This window comes from Vombatus ursinus, unplaced genomic scaffold (assembly GCF_900497805.2).
Source record: "Vombatus ursinus unplaced genomic scaffold, bare-nosed wombat genome assembly UNPS02014781.1, whole genome shotgun sequence".
NCBI lineage: Eukaryota > Metazoa > Chordata > Mammalia > Diprotodontia > Vombatidae > Vombatus > Vombatus ursinus.
In genome coordinates this window covers 13,989,900-14,002,081 of record NW_020954559.1, presented here as the reverse complement: position 1 = coordinate 14,002,081, position 12,182 = coordinate 13,989,900, and the positions used below count along the sequence as shown (strand labels likewise).

The 12,182-nt window shown below is 38.8% G+C and overlaps 1 protein-coding gene across 1 annotated transcript in view; it reads right to left on the bottom strand.

The window, feature by feature from the left end:
* The window catches only part of LOC114046230 (coagulation factor X-like), a 26,884-nt gene extending 16,376 nt beyond the window's left edge, over positions 1-10,508 (bottom strand). The window contains exons 1-3 of the mRNA XM_027866473.1: positions 10,328-10,508; positions 3,193-3,353; positions 2,153-2,177 (exon numbers count right to left, since the gene is read on the bottom strand). Of these exons, the coding sequence (XP_027722274.1) occupies positions 2,153-2,177; positions 3,193-3,353; positions 10,328-10,397 (256 nt within the window). The 5' untranslated portion in view covers positions 10,398-10,508. The remainder of the gene's footprint in view (positions 1-2,152; positions 2,178-3,192; positions 3,354-10,327) is intronic.
* Between the last annotated feature and the right edge of the window lie 1,674 nt (positions 10,509-12,182).

Here is a 12,182-nt window from a genome sequence, read left to right as displayed (position 1 = left end):
GTCTCTAGGATTCCTTTGCAAATGGCACTCTACTTTCCAAATAATCATAAATTGTAAGAGCTCAATGGGACTTTTGAGATCATCCAGACCAGTGTTTTCATTTTACCAATTAAGAAACTGAGGCCCAGAGAGAGGAACTGAGTTGCCTAAGACTAAACAGTGAGTTAGTGGAAGTGTTGGATGGAATTTAGTGTAGTAACCTAGAAGGGACTGGAATGGGGGTCAGAAGGTTTTGGTTCCAGTGCTAGCTTTGTCACTAATTTGCAGTATAATCTTAAACAAGTTACTTAAAATGTAAGTTCCTTGAGGACAGGAACGGTTTTTTTCACTTTTGTATCAATAGTGCCTCAGACATAGTAAGGGTTTGATAAATGTTTGTTGATTGACTGATAGCAAGCACAGAGGGAGAGGCTTTGTCCTAGGTCACCAACATGGTGGTGTTGTAGAACATGCTTTTTTCCCCTTCTTCAAGGTTTTTTTTTTTTTTTTTCTGGTTAGGCAATGAGGTTAAGTGAGTGGCCCAGGGTCACACAGCTAGTAAGTGTTATAATGCTGAGGCCAGATTTGAACTTGGGTCCTCCTGACTCCAGGGCCAGTGCTCTATCCCCTGCGCCACCTAGCTGCTCCTTTTAAAGATCTTGCTCTAGTGTGTGCTTGCACTTGTGCGCTCGCGCATACACAGACATACGTACATACACACACACACACACACAGAGCCAAGAAAATCTCAAATGGGGTCATGAGAGGGCAGATACAACTGAAACAACTGAATTACAAGAACATATATACACACAGAGGCAGCTGGATTGCTCAGTGGATAAAGTGCTTGGCCTGCAGTCAGGAAGACCTGAATTCAAATTCAGCTTCAGACACTTACTAGCTATGTGACCCTGGACAAATCACTTAACCTCTGTTTGCCTTAATCGAATGTAGAAGGAAATGGCAGACTACTCCAGTATCTTTGCCAAGAAAACCACATAGACAGTATTGGCACGCTGAGGTCCACAAGGTCACAAAGAGTCGGTCACAACTAACAACTGAACAACAGATATACATACAGACACACACACGTGCATTTGTTGTTCAGTCGTTTCAGCTGTGTCCAACTTTTTGTAACCCTATTTGGGGCTTTCTTGGCAAAGGTACTGGAGTGGTTTGCCATTTCCTTCTTCAGCTCATTTTACAGATGAGGAAACTGAGGCAGACAGGGTTAAGTGAGTCGACCAGGGCCACACAGCTAGTATGTGTCTGAGACCAGATTTAAGCTCACAAAGATAAATCTTCTTGGTTCTAAGCCTGGTTCTCTATCTCCTATGCCACCTAGCTGCCTGCACATATACACATACACACACACATCCTTAACACTACACTAAGACTTTTGGGACACTCTACATACATTATGTTAGATACTTGAAATAAATAGATACTTGAAAAATATCTCTGAGCACAAACTCAACTTGATTTTTTAACAGAGCTTTTACACAGGGAAAAAACATAAAGGAAATGCTTATCTACTTGGCTATACTAATAAGGTATTTTGTGAAAACCATTTTTATTAACAGGACCCAGGAATATATGGGAATAACAATATTCTCATTGTTAAGAAATATCAAAAATTCAGAGGTATAAAATATCCTTTTCATTGAAAAGCGTCTGTTTTAAGGAGTCCTAGGTGATAAATGGTTCAGACAATTAAAGCAGGATACAAGTAATATGTAGTTTAGTCACTTAAAGCAAGATAAAGCTATAATATCCCCAAAATCTTGGTACAGTCTTAAGTTTTAGTAGCTTAATAACTTAATTTAATAATTTAATTTAATAGTTAATTATTTATAATATAGAATAATTAATTATTTAATTAATTTAATAACTTAAATAGCTATTTAAAAACTGCATTAAGACTTTTGAGATGGTCTATCAGGTATAGGTAATTAACTATAGTTAAGAAATATCTGCTTAATAGGATACTGAACACAGGGTATTCTTCACAGATAATCATTGCTTTTCTTTTCCATCAAACTAAGGCTAAGCAGTAATTGCTCAAAAACAAGATGATGTTGCTTTGATTTAAAGTCAAACTACATTCCTACGTGTGTCTATATATCTTTTCATCTATTTCACATGTGAGGATAAAATATAACATGTAACTCACCTTTGTATTTATTCCAGAATTCCATCTAAGAAGGAAAAATAGATGTAAACAGTTTGATTAGAAAAGCACAGACTATCGTAATTTTCATACAACTAAGGAAAGATAATCCATTTGGAGGACCAGGACATGCTGAAAGTAGTATTTTTTTTCCTATAATTCCTCAAGTTGACTTTCCCAAATGACAGTGAGTGAATGAAAAATGAAAAATGAATTGCTACTTCTATGAATGCAGAGACAGTCACAATCGTTGGCATAATAATTGGAAATTGAAAATTGAAGAGTTATAAGAAAGTCGTACTATAACCTCTCTGAGGGCAGAGACTATGTCTTACCTGTTTCTTATCTTGTCTGGCACCCAACCAAAGTATTGAATATAGGAGTCACTCAATACAAGTTTGATGAATGTTGAATGAACCTATATCTCAATTAGAATAGTCTATTGATCAATAATAAGAAATGAATGCAATTGTAAATATGTAGTATTTCTGCTACATCTTATGGTCTAATCAGTCCCTTCATTTTACAGATGAGAAAACTGAGGCTCAGAGAGAGGAAGTGATTTGTCCAAGGTCACACAGCTGGTAAAGGACAGACCTGGGACTAAGAATCAGGTCTCTGGACTCCAAAGCCACTATTCTTTCCACTATACTATTGATATTGAGTAAAGCAGCTAGGTAGCTCAGTGGATAGAGTATCAGGCCTGAAGTTAGGAAGATTCACCTTCCTGAGTTCAAATCCATCCTCAGACACCTACTAGCTGGGTGACCCTGGGCAAGTAATTTTACCCTGTTGGCCTCAGTTTCCTCATCTGTAAAATGAACTGGAGAAGGAAATGGCAAACCACTATAGTATCTTTGCTAAGAAAACCCCAAATGGGGTCATGAAGAGTTAGACAAGATTGTAAATGACTCAACAACAATAAAAATTAGATGAGAGCAAGGAGGGGGCCAAACACAAATTTAATGTACTGAAAATCTCTTAGATGGAGCATGAAACTAGTTAATTCTTTAATTAATTTAGTTAAGCTCATTAATCCTTACCGTTTTTTCTTGGTCTTCAAAGACTTCTCTGGCTTCTTCAAAAGAACAAGTTTCTTCAAGACATTCTCTCTCAAGATTTCCTTTCTTTAGCTCTTCAAATATCGTATTCGCCCTCCGGGTCCTCTTCAGGACATTGTTGGCCTTTTCTTGATTTAGGAAAACTGTAAGATAATGAGCAATATACAGTTAGTTGTATGAGATCCATTCAGTCCAAATCTCCTCCTCCTGCATCTTCAATAGTATGCTGTCCAAAGCCGAAGAGACATGGCACCCTTCCTTCCCCTTTGAAGAGATGGTATGGGGTTAAGGTTAGGGTTGTGGAGGGAGTCCACGTAGGGATGTCCTGAAGATAATTCAAAATGTGGATCTGGAGGTGAAATGGGAGGGCACATAGGAAGTTAGATTCAGGCTAAAAATCCCTATTCAGGAATGATCCTAGTACAGGCAAAATATGAAGCCATGAAACTGATGAGTTTTATTTCATGGTTTTTCTCCAAACAGCCCAGTCGCAGACTCTTGGGCTGGAGAACTGAGCTGAGCTCAGGCAGTTAGTAAGCATATATTAAGTACCTACTATGTGTCAGGCACAGTGCTAAGTGATGGGGTTAATAATAATAGCTAGCATTTATGTGATTCCTACTATGTCCCAGGCACTATGCTAAAAAGCATTTCAAAATATTATCTCATTTGAGCCTCATAACAGCCCTGTGAGGTATGTACTATTATTATCCCCATTTAACAGTTGAGGAAACTGAGGCAAATAGAGGTTAAATGACTTTCCCAGAGTCACACAACTAGTAAGTGTCTGAGGCTGGATTTGAACTCAGGTCTTCCTGACTCAAGGCCCAGCGCTCTATTCGTTGACTTGCTGCCTCATAATGGTTAATATAGTCAATATAAAATGGACCCTGTTCTGAAACTGACTTGTCTAAAGATCTGAGTTGTGTGCAACAGTTTTCACTTAAGGTAATTTCCCAAGACCAAATCAAATTAAAGTATTAACACTTTGCTCTGACCCAGGGGTTAATGGTGGGTGATGTGATCTTGACATGGCCAGGTGTCCTTCCTTTCTTGAAATTCTTTACTCCTTTGACTTCCCTGTCATGACACTTCAATTCACTTACTCTTTCTGGGCCTCAGTTTCCTCATCTGTAAAATGAGGAAATTCAGTGATATAATTGTTGAGTTTCCTTCCTTTCTTCTAGGCCTCCTCTTTCTTATTTCCCTGGTTGCTCCTTTTCTGGCTCAGTTCACTATTTCCTAAATGTGGCTATTCCCCTAGGTTTATCCTTGGCCTTCTGGCCTTCTTTCTCTGCTCTGTCTCCTTTAGAAAGTTCATTCAGTTTTATGGCTTCTTGTATTGCGTCTATGAGGATGATCCCTAAACGGGGATGTTTAGCCTGAATATGACTTCTCACGTGCCTTCTCACTTGACCTTCAGTTCCATATTCTGAATTACCTTCAGGACATCTCTACTTGTATTCCCTCCATAATCTTAAAGCTATTCAAGTTAAAAACTGAATTTATCTTCCCTTCTGAATTGACTGCTACATTTTGGTCAATTATCATTCTTCTAGACCCTGAGGTTCAAAAATATAATATATATATATATATTACTTATTACTTAATACTTATATTGCTTATTATTATTATATTACTTATTACACAGTATATATATACATATACATATATATGTATATATATATGTATATATATGTACTGTGTAATAAGTAATTCTTCCTTTGTAATATCACCTAGATTCAGTTTTTCCTGTCTCTTTTCACTGTGGTTATCCTTCTCTAAATCATTATCACCTCATGATTGAATTATCCATAAATTATTGTATTTTGTCCCATAAATTATTTCATTTTATTTATTATTCCACCTCGTGCTACAATAACCTCCTAACTGTTCTCCCAGACTCTGGTCTTTTGTGACTCCAAATTTTCTTTTTTAACTGCCAGATTGTTGGGTCCAGACTGGTGTTTTAACTGATGAGAGGGAATTCGTGGTGTGGAAACTCTCTCCACTGATTTAGATTAGCAGCCTCCCCATAATTTGTGTGGCTGCAGAGTTTCCAGGGTCCCCGAGAGTAACTTATAAGTAACTTGCCCACGGTTAGTGTGTGTCAGATGTAGTGCTTGAACCTAGGGGTCTTCCTGCCTTGCAGGCTTGCTTTCTAAACTACCTTTCTAGCTTTTAAATTTTCCTAAACTCCACTTCTATCACGTCTTTTATAAAAAACCTACACGACCTGTTTTGTCTATGTAGGATCAAGTCAATATGAACAATTTAGAATTCAGGGCTCTCCACGGGTCAGTCACAGTTTACCTTTCCAGTGTTACCTGCTGCTGATCTCCATGCCATTGGCTGCACTAGCCATGCTCATCACCAGCTTTGCTCATTTCCAACTCTGCTATTGCTCATGTCGTCAAATCTATCTTGGAAACTCTCTTCTCTCCCTCCACTTATAATATCTCCCATTGATATAGAGTTAGCAAATCACTTTCCTCACAATGACCTTGTGAGGTATGTAGCAGAAGGATCATTAACCATATTTTCCTTATAAGGAAACTGAAGAAAAGTGATGAAGGAAAGAGAAGCAAAGTGTTTTATCTGAGGTTATATGGCTAGACAATAGCAAAGTTGGAACAGAAATATAGACATGCTGTTATTTCCCAACGACTGCCTCTGACCATCCTCTCCACCAAGTGATGGGGAGTTAAACCCTCCCTTGTAACAAATAAGCACAGTTAAAATAAATTCTACCTGCAAAAATTCATGCTTCTAAAACAATTTGGAACTATGGTCCAAAAGTTACTAAACTGTACATACCCTTTGACTCAGCAATACCACCAAAAAAGAGAAAAAAGGACTTGTGTACAAAAATATTTCTTGTAGCTCTTTTTACAGCAACAAAAAAGCCCTGTAAACTAAGGGAAGGAGTGCCTGTACATTGGGGAGTAGCTGAAGAAATTATCACATATGAATATAATAGAATACTATTGTACCATAAGAGATGATAAAAAGAAAAGATGAAAGAGGAAACCTAGGAGGACAGATATAAACTTAAGCAGAATGAAGTGAGCAGAACCAGAACAATTTTACTATAACAATAGCATTGTAAAAATGGCATATTTTGAAAGACTTAAGAAATCAATCACCCAATAACCTGCCAGGATTTTAGAGGACCAATGATGCACAATGCTACCCACCTCCTAACAGAGAGGTGATGGATTCAATGTACAGAAAATTGTTGTTGTTCAATTATTTCAGTTGTGTCCAACTCTTCATGACCCCATTTGGGGTTTTATTGGCAAAGATACTGGAATGGTTTGCCTTTTCCTTCCCCAGTTCATTTTACAGTTAAGGAAACAGAGGCAAACAGGATTAAGTGACTTGTCCAGGGCCACAGAGATAGTGAGTATCTGAGATCACATTTGAACTCAGGTCTTCCTGATTTTATACCCAGCGCTCTATTGATTGCACTGCCTAGCTGCCCTAATGTGTAAAATGAAACATACATTTTTGGACATGGTTAATGTCTGGAATTTATTTCACTTGACTATACATGTTTGTTATAAGAATTTTCTTTTTCCCTTTTCCCATTTTCAGAGGCATCAGGGTAAGGTAGGAGGGAGAGAAAACAAATGTATGTTAATTTTAAAAAATATAATTAAAAAACTTATGCCTCGTTCCGTACCTGTAGTTTACCGCTTCTTTCCCAAGAGGCAGGGGATATGCTTCACCATTAGTTTTCTCAAGTCAGGCTTGGCTACTGCATTGATTTGAGTTCTGATGTCTTTCAATGTCATTTTCCTTTACATTATATGTGGTATTGTGGTAAGTAGATTGTTTTCCTGATTCTGCTTACCTTACTCTGTGTCAGTTCATGCAAGTCTTTCCCTAAGTTTCTCTAAATTCTCAATGTTTGTCATTTCTAATGACACAACAATATTAAAAAAATTCACATATTACAATTTGTCCAGCCATTTATGATCAATGGGCACTCACTTGGTTTTCAGTTCTTTATTGTTACAAAAATTGTTGCTATAAATATTTGGTGTGTATGGAATCTTCTTTCTGTCTTTGACCTCTTCGAGTCATAGGCCCAGCTATGGTATCACTGGGCTAACTTAATGAGTTTTCTTTGGTTTAATTCAAAATTGTGAAACCCAGATCATCTGGCTCCAAGTCTACTACTGTTTTCCCACTTCTTCTCACCTGTCTATATCCCGTGTATACCTTTCAAGATCAACGTCATTCTATTTTCTCCACAAAGCCTCTCTCATCACTTTAACTCCAATTTATTCCATGCTGATTTTTCCTCTTCTAACTTTGTACGAAACAATAAATATGTATTGAATGGAATTGAATTATCAGGCAGGAGATGTCCATGACTGTCATTGTCATGCAGGTAGTGATGCCTATAAACTGGGAAGCGGAGTTGCCCACAGCCATCTTAGATACAGGTTGGGGGCTGCTAGCTAGTATAATGAATAGAATGCTGGGCCTGGAGTCAAGACTTGAGTTCAAATCTAGCCTCGGACATTAGCTGTGAGATAGAGTAGTAACCTTCAAGAACATTCCTTATCTTTTGATTCAACTTAATCCAACTGACTTCAGTTGGATTAATTTTATTTCCTGAGCACCTATTTATTATATGCTCAGTGCTATGCTGGCTCTGTTTAGGATTACATATATGAGATACATTGCTTGCCCTCAAAAAAGCTTACAGTTTTAGTTGGAAGACCACACTTACACTCATGAAACTGTTAGATAGCTATGCTAGATAACATACAATAAAGTGCTCATTTGAATGTAATCAATTGCCAAAATGCATTACAGACAGTAAGGGCTATGCATGGTGATAATAATTGCTCACCTTTGTAAAGCACTTATTCACCAAGTGCTTTCCTCACACCACTGTGTGAGTTAGACATTGCAAGAATTTCCCCCCATTTAATAGATGAGGAAACTGAAATTAAGTGTTTTGCCCAGCTAGTCGGTGTCAGATGTGGAAGATGAACCCTGGTTGCGTGACTTTGTTACCTAAGGTTATCTATATCCTAAGGTTATAAAGATTAGAGTTTAATGTGGAATTAGAGTTCACTTGAGTGATATTAGGCAAATTACTTAAACTTTATGGGCCTCAGTTTCCTTATCTGTAAGAGGAGAGGGCTGGACTAGATGACATTCTGAAGTCTCTTCTAGTTCTAAATAAATTGTCCTAAAAGTGGGAGTAGGATTTGATTTGGTGGAGAGGAAGGACAATCCGGGTGGCAACAACCTTGTCTGAAATTCACATGAAAGCGTGAATGAGAATGGTATGTTTTGGGTATGACAAGAGCATTTTGGTTGGAAAGGAGAGCATATATTATGAAACATAATGGAAGATAACATTGGATAAGGTAAAGTGAAGTCAGATTATAGAGATATTTGAATGCTAGGATAACAAATTTGGAATTTATCTATGAGGTAGTAGGGAGCCAGGGTAGGTTCTTGGGCAAAGTAAAGAGCATGAGGAAAATGGTGTTTCAGGAAGATGTACTTGGTGGCTGTGTGCAGGAAGCAATGTGAATTATTTGTTAAGTGAAAATATATTGCCATAGGCTTTATCTACATTGTTTTGATGACCTGCATTTACTAACAGTGCATGGTTGAATTGTATAGTGGAAAGGACACTTGTAGTTAGAAGAATTGGATTTATGTCCTATATCTACCACTTATTAGCTGCGTGACACAGTATAAGTCATTTAAACTCTCTGAGTCTCAGAGGTTTCCTTATTTGTGAAATGGGGCTTATTTCTGAAAGGGTAGCTGCCCCACCCACTTTACAGGGTTGTTGTGAGGATCAAATGAGATGATTGGTTTGTAAGTATTTTGTGAAATGTAAAGAATTCTTTCCTTTTTTTTTTCCTTTTTTCTTCTCTAAAGAGTTCTTTACAAGCCATTAGTGGGTTGCTGGCACCCCAGGCACTATTTTTATCACTCCCTATCTAACACATGGATTAATGCCCACTTTGCTAGCTCTGTTTGTCATGCATCATTATTGTTACTTTTATTAGGTTATCACCATTATATTTCACTTCCAATTTCTTATTGTTTTGGTTCCCTTTTGTGGAACATTTTGTTAGTCACTTCTACTTATTCTCTGCTCATTTTGACCTTTTTCATTCATTTTGATGGAAACAAAAAGAAGTTCCTTTATGTTTTCATCTCAGACTTTTACAGTGTCCCTTCCACCCTGGTTTCTTGCATTTGTCTGGATTTTCCCCTTCCATGAGTTCTCCTTTCCTGTCAGGTCTCCCTTCTGGGAGGTGAGCTCCCTATCAGACTTAGAGAGAGCAGCTTCTCCTATTTTAGGATCGATGATTTACAGCTACAAGGAAATTTAGAGGCCGGTCCCCTAATTTTGCAGATAAGGAAACCAAGGCACGGAGAGGCTACTTGACTTGCCAGGTAGTAAATGTCAGAGCTGGGATTTGACCCCAACTCCTGACTCCAAAACCAGCTGCCATCCCACCTTACCATGCTGCCTTGCCTAATCCAGATCCTGATTGAGTCAGTTTTCTTCCTGCTGTCTGCCACTTCTCTAGTGGTTACTCTCCATCTGTCATTCTCCCCCTCTCCCCCCTCCCCCTCCGCCCCCCACTTCTGTTTCTCATCAAAATCTTGGCCGAAACAGGAAAGACTTTTTCTCAATCCCTAGTAGTCAAAACAGAATTATTATTCACAGACGACATTCAGAAAGAGGATAAAAGAGTGATAAATTCAAAGCTGGAAAGAATTTCAAAGACCATCTAGTCCAAATGCCTTATTTTTACACATGAGTAAACTGAAGTCCAGAAAGAATTGCCTTGACCAAGATCAGAAAGGTAGTAAGTAGCAGAGCCTGGATTCAGATCCAGGTCCTTTGGATCCAGACCCAGCACTATCCCCATTGTTATTCCTGTAGAGAAGGAGCCAAACTACTTCCAATCAGAAAAGGGGCTAAAACATAGGATACAGGGCTCCAAAGCTGCCGAGATGACACCCACTCCCCCATCTGCCTTCTCTGGGGAGAGGTCTATCCTCATCTCAAGATGAAGCCACCTGGGAGCAAAAACAGAAATGCCAAAGGGCAGGGTCCTACCGGTTTCCCCGAAGTGCAGGAGGCCTGGCAGAAAAGTGCCAAGCAGGAGGAGGTACAACCAGCTTGCCATGGTCTTTGGCCCGAGAAAAGAGTGGTGCTCTGATTCTGCTGCTGCTGCTGCAGGACTGACTGGGGCAAGGTTCAGCTCACACTGGGCTTCCCCAGCTAGTTCTGTTGTCCTTCTACTTATCATCACAAATAGGATGAGGCATCCGATTGGCAGATGGGGCTTCCTGGTGAGGTCAGGCAGGCAGGGCCAGATGAAAAGGGTGGAGGAAGACTGCAGGCCCTTGCTGATTTCCTCATCTGTCAAATGGAAAGGAGGGAGGTTGTACCTCCTGAGATGACCTCCTAAGATCCCTTCCAGCCCTGTTATCTTACCCCTGCCTGGTCCCTATCTACCTGACCCTGACGCCAGGCACAAGGGAGAAGCCATTTCAGAACCATAGGAAAGTCAGAGGATAGTACCAATCAACTAGCATTTATTAAATGCCTGTTAAGTCTATTAAATGCTAGACATCATGGGTACAAAGATAAATATGAAGCATCCCCTGCCCTCAATGAGCTTAATTCTATTGGAGAAACAACATACCTAAGCACATACACTATATATGTACACATGCACGTATGTATGTATAGAAATGTAACAGTTCTTCCTTTGGCTCAGGACAGCTAGGTGGCGAAGTAGATACACTGCCCGGCTTGGAGTCTGGAAGACTCATCTTCCTGAGTTCAAATCCAGCCTCAGATACTTACTAGCTGTGTGACCCTGGACAAGTCACTTAACCCTGTTTACCTCAGTTTCCTCATGTGAAAAATGAGCTGGAGAAGGAAATGGTGAACTATTCCAGGATCTTCGCCATGAAAGCTCCAAATGGAGTCACAAAGAGTCAGACATGAGTGAAAAACGACTAAACAACCTGTTGGCTTGAGTGCTTTATGAGTTGCCAGAAGGATATCACACACACATTTTACATATATATATATATTTATATACACATACACACAGATATATACACATATGTGTGTATGTTTATGTATATTTATTGGAAAGGATCTGGGATTTCACTGCTAATGGGAACTTAATGAAGAAATAAACTTCTTCTACCAGTCAAGAATGGGAACCTTTGCTGCAGCTTTCAATCTTAGCTGCTTGGGCTGTGGAGAAGTTAAATGACTTGTCCAGGGTCACATCCATCAGGTGTCAGAGAATGGACTTGGAGCCTGGGTCTTCTGGACTCGGAGGCCATTACTCTACTACTGCCACTATGTGATATATGCATGTGTATATATGTGCATACATATTTGCAACCCACATATGTGTTCGTAAGCATGGGTACATATACCTATGTGTGTATATGCAGTACATGCGTATGTACATCATGCATATATACATAATATGCACAAAGCATATATATATATACATTTGTGTAGACCTATATATGTGTGTATATATGCATATATATATATATACATACACACACGCACGCACATACTCCCCAACTTCAAAATCATCTCATATTTATGTTGTATGTATGTATACAGATGTATGTATAGTAAATACAAAAGGAAGTATGAGGTAATTTTGAAGTGGGAAAGAGACATTATCATCTAAAATATATATATATATTATTGAGAGTTAGAAGACATGTAGATATATAAAGATACAAAACAACACAAAGTAAAACATGACCCTGTGCTTGAGAGACTGGTAATTTAGTTAAGTATTTATATATGTAAGTGTAACTTTGGGGAATTGACCTTTAAGGGCTACTCCTTGGAGCTTACATAGATATTCCCTACCTGGTTCTAGTCACCCACAAGGCAGCCTGGGGAACTCTGCTTCTGGCCATAT